The 27628-nt window shown below is 42.4% G+C and overlaps 1 protein-coding gene across 4 annotated transcripts in view; it reads left to right on the top strand.

Annotated features, from left to right (window-relative positions):
- Positions 1-27628, top strand: part of LOC122787538 (multidrug and toxin extrusion protein 1-like) — a 677270-nt gene that overhangs the window by 632338 nt on the left and 17304 nt on the right. For all 4 annotated transcript variants that reach the window (XM_044054307.1, XM_044054306.1, XM_044054309.1 and 1 more), the window contains one exon: positions 27421-27499. In XM_044054307.1, the coding sequence (XP_043910242.1) occupies positions 27421-27499 (79 nt within the window). The remainder of the gene's footprint in view (positions 1-27420; positions 27500-27628) is intronic.

Raw genomic sequence — 27628 nt, 5'->3', positions numbered from 1 at the left:
ATTGGGATCTACTTTATATGTTCGACACTTCAAAATGCTGAATTATCATATGGCCAAAACCATATGATCGACACTTGAAATGTCGACCATATGAAATACAAAAGTAAAAAACAGCAAACAGTTATCTAAACACTGCACCCCCCCACACTCCCCGTAACTTAAATATACCAAATACGAGATCGCACTACAGTTCAGGAATGGAAATCTTTCCTTTCCGCAGTGTATGGAGATGCAGGTTTTGCATTGTTTGCATTTTAAATGTCGATCATATGGTCTTGGCCATATGAAATTCGGCATTTTGAAGTGTCGACAATGTGAAGGGGAACCAGGAATTATGATGCTTGCCTATCTGTTTCACTGAAATTTAAATTGTTAAAATTGTTCATGTTTGCATCATGTACTTGGAGCTTTTCTCCCCAGGCCTCCACTGAAAATGGGTTCTTCAGCCCAGTGAACATTCCTGGTAATCAAATGCCAATAAGTAAACAATAAATAAATAAATGTACCTCAAGACTGGTCAAACAGGACAATGACTTGAGTTTCTCCATGTTCAAATTACCATAGGCAAAATCCAGTACCACTTGCTTGCAAGCTATAGTTTCCCCTCTATGACCCATACCATGTATTTAAACTTACTGGAAACACTCACCATTCATCCCAATACCATACTCATGGATGACTTTAATTAGTCCACTATTAACTAGGAAGCATATATGACACCAAATGTACAGGCACAGAGATTTTTGGATTTTGTGAACACAAACTCCATGGACCAGATTATCAGTACACCAACCAGGGGTGCAACCATACTGGATCTGGTCCTCACTTATATGGGGAGTGCTGCACACCCTCTAGTGTAACGTCTTCTCTAGTAAGATCAGACCACAAAATGGTCTCCTTTGAAGTAAAAATAAAACCTGGAACCTCAGCTAACTCTGGAATATTCAGGGACTACGGCTAACTTCCTACTATTAAGTAATTACCTGGCAAAATTTCAAGCTCCCATAAACCCAGAGAACACTGCTACCTACACAGAACTGTTCACAGAAACCCTATACAAGCATGTTAATAGCTACATAGAGGCAGCTGTACCCACCAGGAAGATGTGAAGAACAAACTCAAAAAACTAGCCACCTGGTGGAATCACATCAGTAGGCTGTATAACAGAAGGAAGAAAACCATGGCAAAAATTAGAAGGTGCAGCACCCAGCAGGATAAAAACACTTGCATCAAACTGAACAAACAACTCAGAAGAAAAACAAGTTTACCAAAGCCAAAGTTAAGGTAAAATTGGACTCCCAGGTCAAGGACAACCACAAGGCATGCTTTGGTTATGTCCACAACCTCAAAGGCAGTACACAATTGTGTGCAGAGCTTGTTATAAATGGAGTGACCTATACTAAGCCAAAAGATATAGCAAACCTACTGGCCGACAAATTCAGCTCCCACTTCACCCCTCTCTTCCCCTCAACCTCCCCTCAGGTAATACCATTAAATATAACTCCCCCTGCTATCACTAGAGAAAAGATCCTTAATGCCTTCTCCTTGTTAATAAGAAGAAATTAATCATAGGCACTAAACAGCCTATAATTGCAAAGTACCTTGCTAAGGTAAGGGAAAACAGCTCCTGTAGTTTACAAAAAAAAAAAAAAAAAAAGCACCAAATCAGGCATGTCCAAGGGTCAGCTTCCGGTGGTTTCTCCTGTCCAGCTGGTGAATCTGGGCATACTGGGGCAATGCAGCAATTGCTTCATGTACACAGACAACGCTCTCCTCCTACCACCCAACACTACAATCTGTGAGAGATGCACTTACATAGCCAAAATGGAAGCAAAGCTCTCTCCACCCAAGATTGTGCTAGACAGTCAAGAGGAGAAGGTTAACACCCACACTACACCTCAAGCAACACATAGCCCTTCTAAACCCACACCACCAACACCTACATATAGCAACACTAAATCCACATATGCAGGGGCCCTTAACTGTAACCTGCTCAAGCAACAAGGACCTCTGAAGCTGAAACACAAACAAACACCAATCACAACCAAAGTGTCACATAGCTCACAACACCAGTGTGCCACCCAGCAACAGCCCCTAAGGCAAGACAACGTACCTAACACTTTAGTCATATGTGACTCTATAGTCCGGCACACTGATGTCCCACTCACCAGGTTAAACAAGGAGAAAATTACAGTCAGCTGCCTGTCAGGTGCCAGGATCCACCACATAACGCATGCACTCAAGTCACTCCACAACAAGTACAAATATGACTCTGTCATTGTCCATGTTGGAGTGAATGACTTGAGATGTACCTCCCTTGACTACATGAAAAGAGACATGGAAGAGCTCTCGGATCATGTGGCCCAGGCAGTTATGATCCTAGCCCTGAGTAGCATCCTGCCTTCGCCCAGAATGATACCACAATATAAGGACAAAATGATTGACATCAACAATTGGCTAAGCTTCTGGTGTCATTCAAAGGGGATCCAGTATCTGTCTGCCTGGGATGACATGATCAACAGACCACGATGCTTTGCCAGAGATGGTCTGCATCTGTTGCCCCTGGGATTCAGGTTTCTGGCTAAGGCTCTTGCCACCCCTATAGTGCCTTTTTTAGGGAAAGTTCAAAGGACAAAACCACCACCGTAACAGGTACAAGCATGCAAAATCTGAAGGTAATGCTACTCAATGCTAGAAGTCTAAACCTCAAAATGCACTCTCTCGAGGCACTCCTAAAAATGGAGAACATCGATATCTGTGCAACTGAGACCTGGTTCAAGGCTCCAGAGAGCACCCCTGCAATACCAGGCTACAACTCTTACCACACTTTTTGGCCACCAAACCAGGACCGAAACACTAAAGGTGGAGGAGTGCCAATATTCACCAAGGATATTTACACCACCAGGCTAGTTGCCCAACACAATGCTTCTGAAATTCTCCAGGTGCAACTAACACTAGGTAAGACTGCAATCCAAATTGTAGCTTGCTACAGATCCCCCACCATGCCCCAAAATTCTCACTACACCTTTCTAAACATACTGGAAAATATTAAGATAGAACCAAACACCCTAACACCGGGTGATTTTAACTGCCCTGCGATTAACTGGGAAAAATACTCATGTACCAACACCTTTGCCCAACGGTTCTTGGAATTCATAAATTCCAATGCCCTGGATCACCTAATCCATAGTCCCACGAGGTGCTCCAATATCCTAGACCTGGTCATTACCAACATGGGAAATCGATGCTCCACACCTATGGTCACCCCCCTCGTTAGTCAGGTCTGACCATAAGCTAATCACCCTTTACATCCACATCCTACCCCCCACCCCACAGTAAGGAAACCTCCATAAAAAACTTCTCCAAAGCCAACTTCATGCTACTCAAGTCAGAAGTGACAAACTTCATAACACCCATGCAGACGGGAACTGAAAGTTCAACTACACTACACTAAGGCACTGTATGAACACATCTACTCATGCATAAATCATGCCAACCCAAATAGAACCAAGATGCTCTCATCCAAAAAAAGGAAGCCAATCTGGTGGTCCCCTGCCATAAACAAACTTTACAACAAAAGGAAGAAACTGTTGCAGAAAGAGGAAAATGCCAGGATGCAAAAAACTCCCTTACCAGCCTCAGTAAGAAACTGAGATCCCTCATAAAATCCTCCAAAGCTAGTTACGAAAATAAAATTGCCAAAGATTCTAAAGACAACCACAAGGCATTCTATAAATATGTCAGGAATCTAAATGGCAATGCTCAGATCTGCTCTGAGCTAAAACAGAATGGCATTAAATATACTGATCCTAAGGATATTGCCAATATCCTGGCAGATCGATTCAGTGCCAACTTCACCCCCCTCTCACCCCCTAAATGGCCCATCTCAATACTGGAAGATTGCCAAATTCTGGAAATAACAGCCACACAGGTAAAAAACGCACTCTCCAAAGCTAAGAATACAGCATCCATGGGACCAGATGACATCCCGGGCTATGTGCTACATGAACTACAATATGAACTGGCACCTCACCTAAGTGTCATGTTTAATCATAGCCTCACCTCAGGTTTCGTGCCCACTGAGTGGCGCAGAGCTACAGTTATCTCACTCCACAAGGGGGGATCCACCTTGGATTCCAGAAACTACCATCCCATCAGTCTGAGAAGCCTTATCTGCAAGGCCATGGAGCGTATTATCATGGAACTTATAAACAAAGACATTGGCAACCTTCAAACACTGGACCCCACCCAGTTTGGGTTCGTGAAGGGCCGATCTTGTCTCCTGAACCTGATTGACTTCTTTGAATCAGTCTCCAGAGCCATGGACAAGGGTAAGGTAGTTCACACAGCCTATCTAGACCTTGCCAAGGCCTTTGACACCATCCCCCACTCTGGAATCATAGATAAACTTAATAAACTGGGCATTAATCCCTACGTCACCCAATGGGTTGCTAACTGGCTTACTGATAGAACCCACACTGTAAAAGTAGCCAACTCCAAATCCAGCTCCAGAGAAGTGACAAGTGGAGTACCTCAGAGTTCAGTCCTGGGACCGCTCTTGTTTGGCATCTACTTCTCTGAAGTACAAACCAACACTAAGGGACTCTGGCTAACAACGTTCGCAGATGACTGCAAACTGGGAGCCATTATTGAATCCCCAAATGATGTGGATACTCTACAAAAGGGCCTTACAGAAACAGATGCTTAGTGCCAGAGCCATGGGTTCAAGCGCAATGCCAAGAAATGTATAGTTATCCCCTTTGGGAAAAAACATGTACCTGTGAATTACCATATAGGTGGCAGTACACTAAACACCAAAAGTGTGATAAGAGACTTAGGGACACAGGTGGACAGTGGTCTCACCTTCGATAACCACATTGCCCCAACAATCAGGAAATTCTTCTATGTGGCACACCTCATCACTAAGGGCTTTTCATCCAGAAAAAAGGAGGTCATTGTCTCACTGTACTCATCCCTCATTAGACCCATTATAGAATACAACGCCCCGTTTAGTATGTACCTCTCAAGACATCTGCAACAACTGGAAAGGTCACAGAAATGCCTCACTAAAAGAATCACAGGCCTAAAGCAGATGCCCTACACTGACCACCTTAAAAAACTCCAGCTATACTCTGTCGCATATCGTCTACTCAGAGGTGATCTCTGCCTAACATACAAGGCCATGTCAAACCCAGAGCTGTTGGACATGCTACACTTAAAGAAATCCCAATCCCTTAGAGCCATGTGCTCCAGTGATCTAAACCTTGTCATCACAATAAACAAAACATGCTGGAGGGATAGGTTCCTGACCCAGAGACTCCCCAGACTCTGGAATAGATTGCCCATACATGTCAAGCAGAGTGCCTCTTTGGCCCTCTTCAAAAGGAACATTGAAGATTTGATGGGAGAAAGGAAATTCACCCCGGGGATCACGTCAGTTGCCCTGCTAGACAGGGGTCCAGGGAAGTAAATAGTGTGGGAAGAAATAGCCAGGGAATTGTTATGGCTGGGCTTGTATAGGCCCTAGGGCTGATAGCCTAGTACCAACCTATGAACCTATGAACCTATAAGCCCAAGAACACTGCATCAACAGGCCCAGAGAGTATCCCAGGATGCCTTTTAAATACCATGAAACATCACCTATCAGGCCTTCTGGAATTGCTATTTAACTGTAGTCTCCAAACAGGCTTCACAAAGGTAGGCCATCTACAGACTCTGGAAATTACAGACCCATACATCTCACTAGTCTCATATGCAAAGCCATGGAAATAATTATTTTAGAAATTATCAATAATGATATAGGAAACTTCCAGACACTGGACCAACCCAATTTGGTTTCATCAAGGGCGGGTCATGCTTACTCAACCAGGTAGACTTCTTTGAGAAGGTCACCAAAGCAACGGATGAGAACAAAATGATTCACATTGCCTACCTTGACCAGCCCAAGGCATTTGACACAATACCCCACTCAGGTGTCGTTGACAAACTTAAGAGGTTAGGTACAAACCATTATGTCACCCAGTGGATAGCCAGCTGGCTCACAGACAGGACCCAGGAAGTTAGAATTGGGGAGTTCACCTCTACAAAGAGACCAATCACTAGAGGAGTCCCTCAGGGATCAGTCCTGAGACCGCTACATTTTGGCATTTACGTCTCTGAAGTCAAGGCCAATGTCAGTGGCCTCTGGCTGACTAAATTTGCAGATGATTGCAAATTAGGAGCTGTCATTAAATCACCCACTGACACAAATGTTCTCCAGGAAGGGTAGACACAGACAAACAGCTGGTGTCAAAGCCATGGACCAAAAACTAAATGCCAAGAAATACATAATAGTATCTTTCAGGAAGTCATCCAACTATCATGTTGACAACACATCCCTAAGAGTTGACACAGAAGTAAGAGACTTAAGGACACACATGGACAGTAATCTAGCCTTTGACCATCATGTGTCTACAGTAGTGAGGAAGTAATTCTATGTTGTGCAACTTATAAACAAAGGTATGGCATCTAGGCCAAAGGATGCCATTGTTCCATTGTATTCAGAATTTATCAGACCTATCATTGAGTGCAATACCCTTTTGGTATGTACCAAACCAGACATATCCAACAATCGGAATGTCCACATATGTTTCTCACTCAAATAATACAGGGCATAAGTAAAAGGTCCTATGCAGACAGCCTCGATGCCTTATCCCAGTATGCTGTCTCCTACAGGTTGTTTAAGGGAGATCTATGCCTGGCATAAAAGACATTGTCAGACATCAACCTGATGGACTTCCTGCATATCTGCAAAACAAACAGCACTAGAATTACCCATTCTAAAGACTTAAACCCTTCCTGTGGTATAATAAGGACCTGCTGGAGAGACAGGTATGTATCCCAGAGATTACCCCTTCTCTGAAACAGGCTCCCCATCCATGTAAAGCAGAGTTCCTCCCTAAACTAATTCAAGTGTAACTTGGACAGTTGGTATGTCTCTAATGGATACATGCTGCCTGTAAATGGTTCATCTCCCAGGACATGGCTTGTTAATGTTTCACCTCCCAAGCCCCTGCTTACACTTACCAAGGGTATCAGAACTGGTCAGAGATTTGGGATGTATGGCTAGGCTTAAAAAGGCCCTTGAGGTTGTTATGAACCTGTGGTGCATACATCATGTTGAGAACCAAAGTATAGATTTTATGGACAATACACTTAGTAAAGATTTGGAGGCCAAGAAATGTATCTCTAATATATTTTGAAAACAAACATTTTCTAATTCTTATCTCCACTTTGACAGCTGTCACCCTCACCACCAGAAGGTTGCCATAATTAAAGGGCAGATGGTGAGGTTATCAAGGATAATAAATGAAGATGAATTGTTTATTAATCAGATAGGGAAAGTAATCTTGAGAGAGTTAAATTAGAATTTATGGAACACAGAGAAGATAGGTTTGCGCCTTTACTTATGTGTAATGTGACTGTATTGAGGCAAGCAACACATAGTTGTTGCAAAATACCAACTTGAGAGCCAGTTTTTGTGTTACCTTATGCAGTGAATTCTTTTAAATATGTGAATATTGCACAAAAGAACTGGATTCTAACCTTTCCACAGGAGCCGAAGGTTTTGTTGGGTGACTCTCCGACAACTGTCTTTAGCAGAGGAAGGAACATTAAAAACTTGTTAGAAAAAGGTGATGTTTCTAATGGATCAAAGAGTGTAGTTGGCTCAATGAACAAATGTGGACATTGTAAGTATTGTAAGTTTATTAACAATGGTCTGTATGTGACAGTTGGGGATTTTGAAAAACGCTCTAGGGTGTCTCAGTTATTGTAATTGTGACACTTCTGTAGCATTTTATGTGCATAAGAATACCAGATGGCTGAGTGACAGAATTAAGGAACATGTATACCAGATAAAAAAAGAAAAGTCCACTAATGCCTTGTATAGCCACTCAATTATGTCCTCAGTTTAAGAGGTTTATCTTTTTCATTTTGGACAAGATGATATACAATGAAAGAGTGGGTGACCCTGAAACAGCTGGTGAACACAAGGAAATGATATGGCAAATTAAATTGAACACCACTCGATCTTCTAGTATTAATGATCACATTTCAGTTGTCAGTGAATTGAAGCAAAGAGCTGCTATAGTGTAATTCAGATATGAATGTTTAATTTTGTGTAGCTGTGATAAATTGTATTACATTTGTATATTTATTCTTCATTACACATATCATCATCATCATCATCAGCCCCCTTTTTCCCATTTTCTACATGGGGTTGGGGTATCGTGTTAACTGTCTCAATCTCTCTCAATTCAGTGTCACACTCCTGCCTTCTTCAACACTCATGCCTGACTGTCACAGATCTTCTTTCAGACAATCCATCCACCTCTTTGATGGTTGTCCTCTTTTCCTCTTACCTTCTTCCTGTCTGTCCCAAATCTTCTTCACCAGATTGTCTTCTGCTATTCTGCACATGGCCAAACCACCATCGTCTATTCTCTTTGATCTCTTCGGCAATTGGAGCTACTTTAGCTTCTGCTGTTATGTCCTCATTTCTTCATCTGTCCCACAGTGTGCATCCTACCACCCTTCTCAGGCACTTCATTTCCATTACCTCTAGCTTCCTCATCTGTTCTGCCTTTACTGCCAGGGTTTCTGTACCATCCAGTAGTAGTGGTCGCACCACTGTCTTGTACACCTTACTTTTCAGCTTCTTTGGCATTCTTCTGTCATAGACTACACCTGAGACTCTATGCGAGTTGGCTGCAGCCCCCCTGATTCTAGCTTTGACGTCTTCATTCAGACTTCCCTTCTCCTCAACCACCCCTCCCAGATATTGAAGCTATTTACCTGTTCCACTATCTTCCCTTCTGTTTCAATTCTCAGCTTCTTCTGATTTACCCAGTTTGCTGCCATTACCGCTGTCTTATCTGTACTTAGTTTCATCCCATGTGCCTTCAGTTTTGCATTCCATTCCCCATATCCTTTGCTGAAGTTCTTGTTCGGAGTCTGCCAGTAATGCCACATCTTCTGCATACAGTAACTTTGTTGATCTGTACCCTCCAACCTGTTTGCTAATGTAATCCATCACCAGTATGAACAGCAGTGGGCTCGAGAGCTGAACCCTGGTGTACACCTACTCCCACTGGGAACCCCTCTGTGAGGCCAAATACTGTTCGTACGTGAGTCATTGGGTCCTTGTACATAGCCACTCTAATTCTACCAATGTTTCTGGGACTTCGAACCACCACTGTACTGCCCAGAGCAGCTTTCTTGGGACCTTGTCATTAGCTTCCTCCAAGTCTAGAAATGCCAAGTTGAACTCTTTCCTCAAATATAGCTTCTTCTCAATTATCTGTCTCACTGCAAACATTGGGTCAATTGTGCTGTATCCTGATCTGAATCCAAACTGTTTATCTCCCAACTAACATTCTACTACTCTGCATTTCCATTTATCAATTACCGTGTCCTGAACTTTCATGCAGTGTGATAGGAGTTTGATGCCTCTGTACTGCCCACAGTTGTGGATGTCCCCTTTGTTCTTGTACACTGGCATGAGTATGCTTATTCTCCAGTCATTCTGGGATACGCCTTTCTCTCCATACTGCTATGAGTACCCTCAGGAGCCATTTCTCCCCTATCTCACCCAGCATCTTTATCATATCTGCTGTGATTTCATCTGATCCTGCTGCTTTCCCTGACTTCATTTTCCTTAGTGCTATTCTTACTTCTTCTAGGGTGGGCTCTTCTCCTTCTTCTTCTCTCATCGTATGCTGTTTCTGGGGCAGTATAGCTTCTGTGAGGTTTTCTTCATTCAGGAGCTGCTGGAAGTGTGCCTTCCATCTGCCTTTGATGTCCTGTGGACTGGTGAGCAGGTTGTTGCTGGCATCCCTTATGAAGGGTGTCTGACTATCTTCTTTATCTTTCTGTCTTTGCCTTGCAACCTAATATAGTTTCTTTGTACCACCTACTGAGTGACTTTCCAGAAGTTGGTAGAGTGCCTCTGATGCCCTATTCTTTGCTATTGCAACTCCTTTCTTAGCTTCTTTGTTAGCCAACTAGCATTCCATCATAGCTTGGTCGGTCTTTTCTATCTCCCATTTTTTTCTTCACTCCTTCTTTCTTTTGATCACTTCCTGGGCTTATGTAGTCTGCCACATATGATATACTTTATTATTTTACCATTTTCATTGTGTACTTATAATGGATTGGTCCCTTTTGAGAGGATGACATTTGTTTTTCAATTACTTAATTGGGTAGGAGGTGCTGCAGTTGATTCCAGCGAAGGGATTGGTCAAAGGGAGTTTTTAAAGGTCACAAGCAGCCTGGAAGTTTTTAACTTTGAAAAAGTCATCTGTAAGGATGAAAGCACTCAGATGTTAAGTTGTCAATCTCGCCTTCATTCTTGCTGGATGGGTTTGGAGCCGATCCTCGGCTCCGACTCGGCTACTTACTAAAGCTCGAGAGCTAATTTTACCGGCTCGAGGCAACCCTATATCCCATGATGCTAGGCAATAACTACCCAGATCTCGTTTGCCGCTTTCGCTTGCGAGGTGCATTTTTACCAGCTCCTGGTAAGTTTTCAATTTTTCAGACTTTTAGTCACTCCCTTTTGTTTTAGTCCACTCCTTTTATTGTCTTAACTGTTAACAGTTAGATTTTAAACCCTATCCCCCGTTAGTGGTTCCCCTCATGCACAGTTATTTATCCCTTCCCCTGGGTTAGGCCTTAAGCCTTCCCCTTTCCTAATTTTTTGTCAGGGATTCTGTGTGGTGTTTGGGTGTGTTAGTATCCCTGTTTTATTTTTTTATTTGGATTGGGTGTTTTTTGTGCGTGTGTGTGTTTTTTGTTACTTGGTGCTCCCTCGACACCGTTATGTCGAAGGACACAAAGGTCTCAGGCTTCAAGAAGTGTGACTCGTGCTGTCAGAAAATGTCTCTGACAGACAGTCACACTTCTTGTGTTTACTGCCTGGGACCTCTGCACCTGCAGGACTCTTGTTCTGTCTGCCACACCTTCAGCCTAAGAATCATGCAGGAGCGCAGAAATAAACTAATACTGAGGGGCTTATTAAAGCCTGAGAGCTCCCCGACTAAGTCTGCTCTGGGGAAGCCCTTGAAGCCAGCAAAGCCGTCGGCTCCAAGTCCCAAGCCATCGGCTACTGGTTCGCCTTCTGTGACGAGATCAGCTCCGGCCGGAGCCGATCGTTCTGTGTCACAGCTTACAGTATCGGCTCCACCTGGCGCCGATACCGCTGAATCAATGCACTCACTGTCGGCTTCGACTGGAGCCGACGTATCCTCGGCTCCTTCGGCTCCACCCACCTCCAGAAAGAGATCAAGATCCCCTTCTTTGGAGTCTATCCATTCGGCTCCGAGATCACCCCTGCTCTCGGAGCGGAGCCATCGGAGCCGGTCTTCTCGGTCGTCCAGGCTTTCTGACCACGACCTTGAGAGAGTGGTGAGTAGGCTATTAAAGTCTCAGGCATTGGCCCAAATGCTCCATAGCCCGTCTCATCAGACGGTAGCTATTACACATCCTCCTATTATTCCTCCTTCGACTCTCCTACAGAGTTCGGAGCCGTGACTGTTGTGGCATCGGAGCCGATACCTCCTCCTTTGGCTCCGTCGTTCTCTGCTCCGATCTCCTCCTTGATGCCTTCGTTGGAGGGATCCGGGCATCTGGTCTCTCTCGTCGGCTCCGAGGGGGTGAGTGGCATCGGACCCCTGTCTGACCCCGTTCTCCCTCTCGGAGCTTCGGCGCTGGTGAGCTTGGCCCCGACATCAGCCTCGGAGCCGTCCCTGTCGGTGTGGCCTGGGGTTCCTATCTCTTCGGAGCGGAAGCCTTTTGGCCTCTCTGATGGGGGAGCCTTCGAGGTGATGAGGAGTGTGCTAGCCCCAGGGCGTAGTCAACGATCAGTTCCATCAGCTCCTCCCACTACAGTGCCTGCTGACGTCTCTTCCCACTCTCTTGCTCCCGGACCCAGAGATCCAACACCTCAGGTTTCCCCACTGGGAATATCTTCCTCTTCCGAGGCTTCTCCTGACCCGTCAGGTGAGCCTCCGCGTAAGAGGACATGTAAGTGAAACATCTGGACTCCCCAGAGTCTATTACATCCAATACCAACTTGGATGAGTCGGAGGGATCCCCAAGGTCCCCCTCTGAGGATCTCTCTTTCTCAGACATCCTTGAAATCCTTAAGCAGAGGGGGAACTGGCCTTCCCTTAATCCTTCCGAGGACGAGTCGGTATACCTGGAGGCGTTTGGTTCTCGACCCTCAACCTCCTGGGTGTCTCCGCCTTTTGACCCTCTTATGGACATGGTGGCTTGGAAGGCGTGGATGGCCCCGGATTTGGTGGAACCCACTCCTCGGAGGCCTTCTAAATTCATTACGGCCCCACCTGATAGGCAATGTTTGACAAAAGGTGTCCCAGTTGATGCCATGGTGGTGGCTGCAGCCACCAAGAAGGAACTAGCTGATCCTTCAGTACCTATCCATCCTCCTAACAAGGATTCCAGGACTATGGATAGGTACGGCAAGCAGATTTTTTCTTCAGCCACCTTTGCCATGCGGTCGCTGAACTACTTGTGTCACTTCACTCGCCTTCAGAGAGATGTTCTCAAAGAGTTGGGAGAAGTTTTACAGGATCCGTCAGCTGCTGGGTCCCAGGATAAAATTAACTCACAGCTAGGAACCCTAAACTCTATTGTTAACTCCTCCATGCGGCTCATTTCATATGCAGCCGATGGAGCGAGTAGGGCCACAGGCACAGGAGTGGCTTTAAGGCATCACTCCTGGATGCGGCTTTGTAATTTTGCAGACCCCTTCAAGGTGTCCTTCACAAATTCTCCTTTTGATGGTTCGACCTTGTTCGGACCTCAAGTGAAAGACACCTTGACTAGATGCAAACAAGATGGCAAGACTCTTTCTGCTGTAGGAGTCCGTTTCTCCACCCCTTCAAGACCTTACCCAAAGGGTCAGAAGGGAGGGAAAATGTGGTTCCGCAAATCTCAAGGAGTCACACCTGATGCCCGAGGTCAGTTTACCCCCAGAGGCAGAGGGGGTAATAACAACAGACGCCGCCCTAGGGGCAGAGGGGGTCCGCAGAATCAGGGTAGCAGGGAGCCTCTCTCTGACAAACCCTTCCAGCATCCCTGAGATGTTGCCCGATTGTCCACCTTTGGAGGCAGTTGGGGGAAGATTATCGCTATACCCAAAGCCTGGCTTTCCCTTACTCAAGACAAATGGGTACAGTTGATCATATCCGAGGGTTACAAAATTCTTTTTTATCCAAACCCCAATTCAGCAAAAGGAAACCCTTCCAGACATTCCACCCAGTCTAAGGGAACTAGCAGTACCAGAGATATCAAGACTGCTAGCAAAAAGAGCCATCCAGCCAGTCCCAGCAGACCAAATAGGATCCGGAATCTACTCAAGGTTCTTTTTAGTACCAAAAAAAGACAGGGGACTTTAGACCAATATTAGATCTCAGCAAACTAAACAAGTTTATAAAGAGAACGAGATTCCGGATGGTCACGCTACAGTCCATTCTACCCTTTCTGGGCAAGGACAATTGGATGTGCTCGGTGGACCTTCAGGATGCGTACTATCACATCAAAATTCACAGGTGCTCCAGAAGGTTTCTCCGCTTTCGGCTGGGGGGCCAGTCACTACCAATTCAGAGCCCTGCCCTTTGGGCTCACTACAGCCCCCAGAGTGTTCACCAAATGTATGGCAGCGGTTACAGCTCACCTGAGACGTCAGGGATTCCAGGTGTTTCCATATCTAGACGACTGGCTCCTCACTGCCACCACCAGGCATCAACTTCTCCAAGCCAGAGATTACACCATTCACATTTGCAGAGGGCTAGGAATTTCTATACATTTCGAAAAATCTGCCTTGTCGCCTTGTCAATCTATTACCTTTATAGGCGCCAATTTGGACACCGTACAACTTTCAGCAAAGTTAACAGATCAAAGGATCTTGGATATTCAAAACCACATCCATGTTCTTCTCCAGAGTGACAAAATTCAGGCCAGGTATGCCCTGAAAGTATTGGGTTTTATGGCAGCCGCCATAACACTTCTTCCCCTTTCCCGCTTTTACATGCGTCTCCTACAGTGGATGCTGTTCGCCCAATGGTCCTTTCAGTGACTCCCTATGTATCACAGGATCATGATAACTCCAATTTGCAAAAGGCATCTGTCCTGGTGGATATTGTCCCCTCAAGTCCATCAAGGCAGACCTTTTGTTCCTACCGCCCCGGTCGCCACGGTTACATCGGACACCTCCCTGATCGGGTGGGGGGGGGCATTATCAGGGCAGGATGGTCCATGGCACTTGGCAACCTTTCGAATGCCACCTGCATATAAATGTCCTAGAGATGAGAGCAGTGCTTTTAACGTTGCAAGCCCTCCACGACTCTCTTCCCCTCGGGACTATTGCAATCCAAACGGACAATATGTCCGTAGTGTGGTATATCAACAAGCAGGGTGGAACAAAGTCCTATCCCCTGTGTCAAGAGGCACTCAGACTTTGGCAGTGGGCAATCTCTTCTCAGCGGTTTCTGATAGCAGCACATATCCCCGGGAAGTCCAACATCATAGCGGACAGGTTGAGCAGAGCTATTCTCATGCCTCACGAGTGGTCTCTCAAACAGTCTGTGACGGAAGAGATTTTTCAGAAGTGGAGCCTTCCTTGCTGCGATCTTTTTGCTACGCCTCAAAACAGCAAATGCCCCAACTTCTTCTCCCTCTTCCCCCTTCCAGGCCATCCCCCCCAGAGACGCTCTAATCCAAGATTGGCCCCGGGGACTTCTCTATGCTTTTCCACCCTTTTCTCTAATATCACAAGTAATTCAGAAAGCAACCGCCTTGAGAGCCGAGATGATTCTCATTGCCCCTTATTGGCCTCGACAGATATGGTTTCCATTCCTGCATCATTATCTTTTGGTACAGCCATGGCATCTGGACCCAGTTCCAGATCTTCTGACCCACCAGTCGGGGCAGCTGCACCAATCCATACCTTCTCTCAACCTCACTACTTGGTTGCTCCACTTCCATCCCTAGCCAGGCTTCCTATGATTTCTAATCCCATCCGGGATATCATAGTAGCTTCCCTTAAATCTTCCACCAGAAGGATTTACACTAGTAAATGGCAATGTTTCTCCTTCTGGGCAAAAGCTAGGAATATAGATCCCTTTACTGCTCCGATTCATTTGGTCTTGGACTTCCTAGCTGAAATTTTTCACTCAGGATCTTCTTCCTCCACAGTAAAAGTTCAGTTGGCAGCCATTTCAAATTTTCATATAGGCTTGTCGGACCACAACATCATGTCCCATAAACTTTGCAAGGCATTCCTTAGAGGTGTATTTTTACCTAAGCCTCCGATTAGAGACCCCCCCCCACCACAGTGGGATCTAAATTTAGTCTTAACATCCTTGATTCTTCCCCCCTTTGAACCTGCGGCTACCTGTTCATTGAAATTTCTTTCCTGGAAGACACTCTTCCTAGTCGCCATTACTTCTGCCAGGAGAGTATCTGAGCTTCATGCCCTCTGCATTCGTCCTCCCTACTTAATCTTCCACAAAGACAGAGTTTCTCTAAGGACTAATCCGTCTTTCTTACCCAAAGTGGCATTGCAGACGAACTTAAATCAATCTATTGATCTTCCGTTTTTTTTCCCAAATTATACTAATAGAGCGGAGCAAAAACTATATTATCTCGATGTTCACTGCCAACTCTGATATTATTTGGACAGAACCAAACAAATTAGGAAATCTGATCAACTGTTTTTATCGTATGCAGAGAACAGGAAAGGCCTTCCGGTATCCAAGGTAACCCTATCTAGGCGGCTGTCTTCTGTGATTACATGCATTTATCAACTCAGAGGTAAAGAGTTGACTTCTAGGCCAAAAGCCCATTTAACTAGAGCACTAGCTACATCTACAGCTTTTCAGGCTAGATTTCCAATAGACACTATTTGTGCAGCAGCCACATGGACCTCTCCTCATACCTTTTTTTCGCATTACAAATTGGACTTGGCCTCCAGAAACAGAGCAAATTTTGGTTCCACCGTTCTCAAGAGTCTGTTCTATTGAGCCACCCAGGATAAAGGTGCTAGGGACGCGGTCCCATCCAGCAAGAATGAAGGCGAGATTGACAACTTAACATTGAGAAGTTATGTACCTACCATAACGTTCCATGTTAGTTGTCTTCTCTCGCCTTCTTTCTGCGTCCCCACCATCCCCCTAGCCTGGTCAGACCGAGAAGATTGTTCCTCTTCCTTGAAGAGTCCTGATCCAATTTTTCCAGCTAATTAGCTTACTAGTGTCACTAGATCAGATTGGTCTCTTTTGAGGGATTATTTCCCCCTTCCTCCTCCTCTCCAGTTGGAGGACTATATTGCATAATTTTTCATTAGCTACCAAACGAGATCTGGGTAGTTATCGCCTAGCATCATGGGATACAGGGTTGCCTCGAGCCAGTAAAATTAGCTCTCAAGCTTTAGTAAGTGGCCGAGTCGGAGCCGAGGATCGGCTCCGAACCCATCCAGCAAGAAAGAAGGCGAGAGAAGACAACTAACATGGAACGTTATGGTAGGTACATAACTTCTCATTCATGTTTCTAGTTTTGTGTATCAGTTTGTTTTAATGAATTGCCAAGTGGTTTGCAGCTCTTCACTTTGTTGTTTTTTTCTACATTGGAGTATGTTTTCATTCTGGTTACTAGTTTATATCTTTGGATATGCACCAATTCATCTTTGTAAAAGATAGATATTGCTTGCTGAACCTAGATGAGTTCTTTGAAAGGGTTACTAAGGCCATTGATAAGGGGCATACAGTCCACACTGCTTATCTGGACCTTGCCAAAGCCTTTGACACTAACCCATGCTGGGATTACTGACAAACTCTCCCACCTCAACATTAACCAATACATAGTTCAGTGGATTAGTAATTGACTGTCTGAGAGAACCTACACAATTAAAGTTGGTGATATTTGGTTTAGACAGAAAGTTTTACTTGTGCCATCCCACAGGGATCTATCCTGGATCCCTTCCTCTTTGGTATATATTTCTGTGGCATAAAAGCCAATATCAAGAAACTATGGCTAACCATGTTTGCTTATGACTGCAAACTATGGACAGCGATCAAATCCCATTTTGATACTCAAATTGTCGAGCAAGAGCTGGACCAAACAAATGCTTGGTGTATTAATCATGGGCTTATCCTCATCACTAAGAAAGGCAGATTATTTCCCCATGCTACATCTAGCATCATTACTGCTTATCGCTTTACTATCACATATTTGATTGTCATTTAGACGATTGAATATGTGCAAAAATCTGAGAGTTCGATCACCACAATGTCGAAGCTGACATGAGCGAACAGCCGCTATTGTCAGCTTCAACATTGTGGTGCAGATCGCACTATAGTGGGGATCGGGAAATGTACCCTTACCCTCACTGTAGTGCGATCTCGGAGTCAGTATATATACGTAGGGGGTGTGGGGGGGCTTGACCCCTGTTAACGTTATTGTTAGTTGTGGGCAGATGTGAGCATTTCAGCAAAGTCGATATTCGACATTGCTGAAATGCTCCGTTCGATATTTCAGTTGTTCGGTGTTTTGATTTCCGACAATATTTGTCGGAAATCATTGCGTTCGTCTAAATGACGTTCGCAAATATGATAGTAAACCCTGCTTATCATATAGATGACATTCCATTTAAATTTGACATAGTCATCAGAGACTCGGGTACTTATGATGATAACAGACTCTCCTTTGATCACCACATCTCTGAGGTAGTTGAAAAGTCCTACTACCTTGCGCAACCTATCCTTCTTGGTATTTCATCAAGCCAAAAAGTTATAATCCTACTGTATTCATCCTTTATAAGGCACATTATTGAATACAGTGCAATCTTTGGCTTGTAGCTCACTAGGCACCTAAACCAGCTTGAGGGATCTCACTGTTTCTTCACCAAAAACATCTCCAGTCTCACTACCCTTAGTTATTATCATAGGCTAAAAGCCTCTGTCTCTGCTCTTTATCATACAGACTCTTGTGGGATGGTCTCTGCTCGGCCTTCCATGCTGTGAAGACCCAGCACTCCTTGAGCACCTTCACTTAAGTAGAAACAATGCTAAAGCAATCACCCATCCTACACACCTAAACTTATACTACAATATCAGCAACATCACATAGAGTTACAGATAGCTAACCCAACATGTATCCTGTTTCTGGAAAGGAATAGGCTGTTCATACCTATCAAGCAGAGTACTTCCTTACTAACCTTTAAAGTTAGTCTGAGCGACAGTATTGGTAATCACAACTTTTCACTGGGAAATATGTGGATAAGATAAAGTCTACTTAATGGGTGAAACTGTTAGTCTGTCACACTATTGGTGATGTGGCTGAGTGTCTCGATGCTTTTCTTTAGCCATAAGTTTTGTAAAAAACCTATGAACCTGTATGGCAGCAGCATTTTCTAAACATTATTCTTGAAGCATTTAAAGGTGCCTATTCTATGCAATAAGGAATGCTAATAACTCATAGTTTTCTTTTTTTTCAAGGTGACATATACTGCTGTAGTATTAAATTAGAGAATTGTATCTTTGTAAATGTGCTCTAAGGCAGAATAGTGCAGTTACTGTAGTCAAGTCATTATCCAGTTTGGCATTATCCTTGATATATTCGTTACTTGTAAGGCAGAACTGTGCAGTTACTGTAGTCAAGTCATTATCCAGTTTGGCATTATCCTTGATATATTCTTTACTTGCAAGGCTGATATTTCAAGAAGTATTTCTAAACCTAATAAAACTAAATTACCGCTGTTCACTCCAAAACACATCTTTAAAAAACAACACTATTCACTATTGTCTCTGGCAACAACACCATGACAGAACAAGTAAATCACACAAAATGACTGGGTGTCATCATAGATGACCAGTTGAAATTTGACTGCCATATATCATAATTGGTTAAAAAACATCAAAAACTAGGTACATTATAAAAGGTAAAAACCTACTTCACTGACAAAGCCAGAAGATGTATAGCCACTGCTTTATTACTGCCATTTCTACTTTGTGTTGCCCAATCTTCACTAACCTTTTAAGTGTCACAGCTGTCCAAACGTGAACAATGTTATAATAAAATGGCCAAATTTGCAGTAAACTCTAGCAATAGAAAAATAAAAACAAGCACAGGAAGCTGTCTAGTTCCAACCTCACCAGCACGACTTTTTCTGATTTTTTGTTACAGAGGATCACTCATCTGTGATGAATAATGAATAAAGGGTTGTTGCTTTGAAACATACCTGGGTTTCATGATTTTTTGAAATGATTGTGACTGAGCTCATCAATGAAGTTTTAAGACCACTAGTTTCTGTTTTTTAAACTGCAGCAATAGAATACCCCATTTCCTAGCCCTCAGAGAAGAAAACTGATTAGAACTAACAAATCACTTAGCTCATTCTCAGCTAGCTACAATATGCAGACTTCTTTACAAGCCAGAAAATGAACCAGACCTTAACAACTTAATACAGCATTATTCTGCCAACAGAATTTTACACTCTAAAGAAAAATCACTAATCACTCTAACCAAATTATCTAATACTGCAAATAATTATCTGTATTCAAATAGTATAGCTAAGCTATAGAACCACTTCCTACTTCATAGGCGCCGGAACCATAGGGGGAGGGAGCGCCTCCCCCCACTTTTACAGCTGCAAGACCTGTAATGACATGGAGGACGCATGCGTGCATTGAATTTAAACACAAAAGTGGGCGGTTCCTGCTGCCATTGCTGCCAGACTCAACACCCACAGGTAAGCTTAAGGCTGCTGGTGCTCCGTTTATTTATATACAGAAGCTGCTGGTGCTCCATTTACTGTTTACGTAAACTGGTGCTCCGTTTACTGTTTACTTAAGCTGGTGCTTCATTTACTGTTTACTTAAGCTGGTGCTCTGTGTACTGTTTACTTAAGCTGCTGCTCAGTTTACTGTTTACTTAAGCTGGTGCTCCGTTTACTGTTTACTTAAGCTGGTCCTCTGTTTACTTAAGCTGGTGCTCCGTTTAGTGTGTGTTTAAGCTGGTACTCCATTTACTGTTTACATAAACTGGTGCTCCATTTACTGTCTACTTAAGCTGGTGCTCTGTTTACTTAAGCTGGTGCTCCATTTACTCTTTACTTAAACTGGTGCTACATTTACTGTTTACTTAAGATGGTGCTCTGTTTATTTAAACAGATGTGTGTGTGTGTGTGTGTGTGTGTGTGTGTGTGTGTGTGTGTGTGTGTGTGTGTGTGTGTTTGTGTCTTTATGTGCTGAAAAACAACACCGCCAAACATCATCCATAACCTGCTTGTCAACAACTCTATAAAATCTCTTCCTATAAAATTTAAGATTGAAAAAACATCTTTTATTAAAAAATGCTTGAAACTATTAGACTAAGTAAGCCGTGGTTAAATATTATTTTCATTTATAATGTATGTGTTCTGGAGTTTCCCTGTTGTTAATCTACTGAAACTTGCAGAAACGCAGCTCTTACTTTAAAGATGCTTTGAAATTAATCTGATTTTCGTGCAGCTCCTATTGTCTGTGTGTGTGACTTTACAGCTGTATGCTACAGTAAGCACTATAATACAGTAAAAACGGCATTATAAAGAGAAAAGGAATGTTGTAGCCTTATTTGCATCATTTACAAAATACATATTTACCCTTGTAAAAGGCGACTAATAGAATAGAATATTTTAATATAAGCTGAATAGCTAAAATTGATACCTAAGATCAGTTGATGCCTTATGCTGGACTTTATTAAAGCCATATTTAGCTATGTCTCATCTTATACTTAGTAAGATCTGCACACCGTTTCCACATTGTTTATACAAGGTCATATACAAAATCTCTTATAAACAGACCCATTTCTTTTCACTGCTATCTCCATATAAAAGGTCAAAATGTTATGCTAATATCATTATAGATGTTCTAACAACTGCAGGCTGTGATATCTCTGCAAAATGTTATAACTTGAAGCAGGAAGCAAGGGTACACACAAGGTATTTAAAAATACAGCACATGCATGCAGCAGTAGAATACACAATATATAAAATTACTTAAGACGTGTATGCATACAGAATATGCATTTTTATGGCAAGGAGGCGTGTGTGAGAGACATGTTTTTTTCCAAGCATCTGCTAAGCTTGCCATTTAGAGAGGTAAACTGCTCATAGGTAAGTACTAGGCTAGCTGTCATTGTGGACTATTTTAAATCTAACCGGTTTCCTTTTTGGTGCTTGAATTAATCTATCCCTTTTGGTGTTAAATTAACCTTACCCATCCCATAGTCGATAATTGTGTACTACCCCTAGTGAAAATAACTAAGATCATACCATACATAATTTGAGGGATCCCATTCATGGGATAAAGCATTTAGGTGCTGCCTCTGTTCATTAGCAGTACAGTGGGCATTCCTGGAGTAGATTTTGTATCACCCACCCATAGGTTCAAGTTACACTTTAATATGGACAGAAATAAGCTTTGTTTTATTGGGTGGGCAGTCTGTTCCAGAGCAGTGGTATTCTCTACAAGATATTCCTGTCCCTCCAAACCATTCTGTTGATGTGGTAGAAGATGTTTAGATCCCTGGACCAAGTATTTCTGATGCAGTTTGACTTGTTGATGTGCAGTAGGTCCATCAGTTCTGGGTCAGAGGATACCTTGTATACCAGACCCAGGTCATCTCTTAGGAGTCTGGAAGATACAGATTTAAGTGACAGAGCTTTGAGGAGGCCCATGTAGGACATATTCTTTAGGTCTTGTATTCTTTCAGAAAGGTATCTTTGCAGGCGATCCAGTTAGATGTGTCTGGGCAGATACATGCCAAAAGAGGCATTATACTCAGTGACTGGCCAAATAAAACCCTAAGCCTTAGGTACAACAGCCTGCACTGAGTCCATAGCTCTCAACTGTCTAGATTTTCACAGAATATTTGGCTCATACTTTGGTGTGTTCCTCTTAAAATTTGTGGTTTTGTGGCAAATCAGTGATAATGGAATTCATTAAATAATGATAGCTCTTTAAGTTTCCGTTTTCCTATCTTTTTTGGAAACACATGGTAACACAAAACACTATTTCAGCAACTTTCTAAGATTATGCAAGCAATTTTTAAAATGTGTCCCTGGTTTGGGGCCTTTGCCCCCCCCCCCCAAATAAATTTTGACTTTTTCCAGATTTCTTCTGCTGTGAAATTGAGAGATTTAGTTGTGTCAAGTGGATGGTGCAGTGGTAGTGTTGTTGGCTCACAGCAAGAGGTTCTGTTTGATTCTTGGCTTGGGTGCCTTCTGAGCAAAGTCTGTATGTCTTCCCTGTATTTGTGTGGGTTTCCTCTGGGTGCTCTGGTTTCTTCCCATGTTACAAAGACATGCATCTGGAGCATTTCTCCCTGGGCCTCTGCTGAAAATTGGCTTTGTTCCACATCAGACTTTCCTTGTAAACAAATGTTAAATAATTTTTTTTTTCAAGGAACTGAGAGCTTCAGGGGAAGAGAAGTTTAGTGCTGCTTATTCCAAGTCTGTTTGCATTGTTAGTAGCACAACGGGTAGTGGCCTTACTTTTGATGCAGAGGGCTATGGGTTCTACTCCCAGGGTATGTAGATAGATTGCTGATACTGTACTGTGTTGTACTTTAAAGAGAGTGGATGCTGCAGTCCTGTGAATGCCCTCCTTTGGAGGAGTTACCTAGTAACTATCAATCTGTCATCAGTTTGTCATCCATTCCCTATTGCAATATTACTAGCTTATCAGTTTTTAATGTAACATAGGCAATTTATTCTTCAAGGGCTACAGCCACTTTATTTGTTGCTGAAACAATGAAATCTAAAGTTGTTTCCTAGTAGCAACCTGTTCATTAGTTAGAAATCCCTTTAATGTGTAATTATTTAGATGACTTACTTCTGCAGAGATTTTGCATATTTACTGATATTGGTGGATTGTGAGTCTGCATGTCCTCCCCGCAGTTGGGTGGCGTTCGAAAGACATGCGTAAATGGGCGTGCCTTCGGTGAAGGTTGGAAGTCGAGCTGGCACCTCGGCATTCGTGAAAATCTACTGCCAATCATTAGCGGACCAGAGTTCCGCTGTGGCGACCACTAACCGGGAAAAGCCGAAAGACAAACAACAACAACAACTGATATTGGTGGATTGTAATGACAAAAGTCTAAATGGCCTTTTATGGTTGAAATCTTCTGATATGGGAAGTTTTGTCGTTATTGGTTCATACATTTTGTTTCATTGCTTACTAGAAGACTGTTCAAAACTTCAAATTTAAAACACATTCTAACAACTGGTGATGTATTATACAAGGAATATAATTTAATACAATCAGGAAGGTGAATCAAAGAATGCATACATGTATGCCTGGCCCTAAAAATGTGTTTGAAAACAGCCCAGAGGAAAGTGTGAAAGGCTCAAAATCATGGGCAAATTTTAAGCTTTACTCTTGTTACCAAAGCAATGGATGAAGGTAAAACAGTTCACACCACATTACCTTGACCTGGACAAACCGTTTGACACAGTCCCTATTCAGGTAAAGTGCAAAAGATGAATAATGTAGGAGCAAACACTTACATCACTAGCTGGATTGCCAACTTGCTCACAGGATGCAAGAGATCAAAATAGGGGAAGAGACCAGTCACCAATGGAGCCCCCCAGGGTTCGGTGCTGAGCCTTTTTCTGTTTGGCATATACATCTCAAAAGTAAAAAGAAATACCAAAGGGCTTTGGCCGGTAAGTTTGAGATGACTGCAAGCTAGGAGCAGTTATTGAATCCCCAAATGACTTAACCATCATACAGGAAGGTTTGTCCCAAATAATAGCTGGTGTCAAAATCATGACAATGCCCTCTGAGAACTGACCCAATTGTTTGGCATTTGAGAACGTGTGTGTACAGTGACCTAACATTAGACCAACATGTGCCCAGAGTTCTAAGAAAGCCTTTCTATATTGCACAGCTTATAAACAAATTGTGACTAGATCTAGAGGTGTTGTTGTCCCCCTTTACAAAGCTCTCATTAGGTCAATCATTTTGTATAATACCCACTTTGGCATGTATCTGTCCAGCCCCATGAAATAATTAGAATACCTTCAGAGATACCTTACTAAAAGGATACAAGTCCTAAACAATAGGTCTTGCATGGACCACCTCAAAGATTTATTACTATACTCAGTATCCTACAGAGTTCTTAGAGGTAACATGTCTGGCATACAAGGCATCCTCCGACCTAATACAGATGGACCTACTGAACATCATCAAGTCAAATGGCATCAGAAATACTCAGTCCAGTTATCTAAACTGAATGTTGTGGAGAGATGGATATATATCACAGAGGCTACCACTGTTCCAGAACAGACTATCCATAAAAATAAAATAAAGATCGTCTGTCCATATTCAAATGCAACATGGCTCTAAGGATGGGTAATAGAAAATGTACTCCAGGATTGCCCCTCATGCCACTAATGGATAGAGGCAGTTCCTAAATGCTGCATCCCTTACATGGGTCCCCTCAAATTATCTATGGTATAATCACAGTTATTCTCACTAGGGCTAATATACAATTATCAGCCATGGGATAGGTAAGACCAATCAGAAAATGTTAATTCAAGCACCAAAAGGGAATTGGCTAAGCTTAAAATGTCTTCCAAGTGAACCTATGTTGTGTTAGTAAATAGTTATAAAAAACTGCCCTTTTTAGATCACTAAGTGCCCCTCTCACCCTCCACTCCCCCAGTCTTCCGGCACCTATGTCCCACTACCACTGAAATCCATTCAAAATGCAAACTCATTTAAAACACAACTAAAACTTCACCTGTCAAATCAATGGATCTGCCCCAGTACATCTCCAGGATAAATGTCATGCAATGTTCAGCTTGCCATATTGTCAAACCATTTCTCTTCATTCCGTATCCTATGACTCACAACCAGCCTCACCAATACACAAATATTTTTGCTAGCATTTCCCAGCCATATACATTATTTTGTGTCACTGCTTACCCTCCGCCACTATACTTGTAATGTAAGCATTACAATAGTAATATATAAAATTGTTTCTGAACCTGTTTAATACCTCACCTCTTTACTGCAACATTAACATTTTCTGTCCTACTTAATTCTTTTCCCCATTTCAATTTCTTTGAATTTCTAAGCACTGCTCGCATGATCTAATATCTGACAAACCTAGTAATAGACATCTTCAAATGCCCAATGTTCAACATGTACTAAAGGGTAAGTATATTTTATATTGTAATAGCTGCCTGTATTTTCATATGAATGTAAGCTAATTAACAAATGTATGTGTATTTTTAATGTACATTATTTAGTGTCTGTTCATGTATAGTACTGAATTACTTTAAAATTGTTTGTACTTTATTGGAGCTTTTCTCCCCAGGCATCTGCTAAAAAGGTATTTTTGACTAAACCCAGTTGGACAAACCCAGTAAACAACAGTAAAATAAAATGAAATTAATTAATAAAGTTCAATGAAAACAGGTGCCCTAGTTATAGTATAATATTTATATTGACCTTTATGATGAAAACAAACTGATAATTGCACTGCAGTACACATATCACCATCTTGTGAATGTAGTCCTCTTTACTGTGTTTCTCCCACAGTTTTACTAGATCCTCTTCCCTGGTTTAAAAAAACTGTTTTTTTTTTAGAATTTACTTTGGCCTTATCTGAAAGTTAACATTAACTTCAAAAGAGTTTAAAGCCTAAGTCTATGTCTTGTTCAGTTCATGCTTTAGAGTCTTTTGTTTTGTGTTTTGTACTGTTAATGGAATTTGAGAAGATTAGATTGTTTGACCACCATTTATTTTCCTAGCCCAAAAGATCAAGTTCATTTTGCCATTTATTGCTGGTCACAAATGCAACACAAGTTCTTATAAATTCTTGTGTCCTGCTTCATTGATGGGTCCCATGTTCTCTAATACAAAAGCATCCTTCATCATTGGAAAGAATCTCTGCAACCTTCATCAGGTCCCCTGCCCATGCTTCTTCATCTAGTACTTGAGTGTCTCCTCCCCACTATTGCTCCTTGAAAAGTAGAAGGTATGCCCTCATCATCTGTCACACCAATCAGTATGTCGGCATACCTGTAAATATACCAGTAAAAGATGATGAAATGTCTGCAACATTCACCTGAGTTGCATTCAACTCCTGTGCAGCTGTAACGTGTGCTTCCATTCCTTCCTTCTCACTTCTTATGCATGTTTCATGTTCCCTTAAAATCTCTTTGGTGACACATATTATGCCACTCCATGATCCTAGTTTCTATATATCCATAAATCTGACTTGAACTTCTCCCACCCCAAGTTATTATGTGTGCTCTTATTTAACTAGCCTATACTTTGTGTTTGATACTACCTCTACTATGTAGCTATATGAGGCATGTCTGTGTCACAGCCCTTCTTTTCTTAAGGGAGTGTATGTCCAGTGCCTTCTGTCTTTTCTCATGGTGCAAGTCCCCAGAGCCTTCACAGTCTTTGAACATACTTGTTAGACTGATGTCTTTGGCACTGGCTGGTCTCCCAGAATACAATTCACCATTCTATTTGAGGCTCACCAATGCCTGATGCAGTCAGAGAATATAATGTCTGGTCACTGCAGTCCACTTCCATTCACACACTATCAACTATCTACTTATCATAGTTGTCTCACACTGCCTTAACATGATCAAAAATTTGAATGATAATCTTACCCAGAGCCTTCATGCCCTTGGTTTATTAGTAACTCCACCTTTCCACATCTGTTTACCTCCCATATTACCTCCAAAAGAAGATGGCTGCATTTTTGCAGAAATCTTTAGCTGAGATATGACTGTCCACCCTACCAGACTTGTCAGTTCTCAGTAGAATACTAATTCCATGTCTGATCAGCAATGTATTATTTTGTATTCTTCAACCAACCATATGGGAGCTGTCCATGGCCTCCTCATTCCTTTTTGTGCCTTTTAGGAGGAGATCAAGAAAGCCTTTTCAAACTGACAGCCATCCTACTGCAGGTGGCATATTTTTAATAGTCTGTCCTTAGTTTTCACCTATCTCATTCATTGGTCTAGGTGCAGTTGGGTGTACACATTACTGCAAATGGTCTATTATCAATTTTCTATTCTGGTCAGAAATTGTTTGAAGGTTTACAGTTTGCACTTCAGCTTAGGCAATACAATCTGTTAACAAAGAAACCATTTATAATTTCAGATTTAGCTATTTCAACACAAAGTGTTTATGAAGCCATTTTGAAATAATATTAATCATAAGGCTGCCTGGCAGAATAATTACTATGCTGTCTTTTTCTGAACTGTAGCAAGTGGGTCAGCATTAACTCACTTGATTAATAATCAGATTCTGTATCTCAATTCATAATGTATTTCTTTGCTTATAGGCCCAGGCACGAGCTGGGGTAAAGGAGAAAGATGCATGTTACTTGAATGCAGATTCAGTAGCTGTGGAAAATTCTCAAGGTATGTCCTTTCCTGAGTCTCCAGGTCAAACAGTGCCTGTCCACAGTACTTTTGGTGTTTTTCAGCCTTTCAGAATGCATATATGAAGTTTCATTATGTTTTACACTGCTGGTTCTTTTTTAACTGATT

This window comes from Protopterus annectens, chromosome 13.part0 (genome assembly GCF_019279795.1).
Source record: "Protopterus annectens isolate FY-2018-M chromosome 13.part0, PAN1.0, whole genome shotgun sequence".
In the NCBI taxonomy this organism is placed as follows: domain Eukaryota; kingdom Metazoa; phylum Chordata; order Ceratodontiformes; family Protopteridae; genus Protopterus; species Protopterus annectens.
Note: the sequence above shows the minus strand (reverse complement) of the source record. Positions and strands in the feature narration are given on the sequence as shown.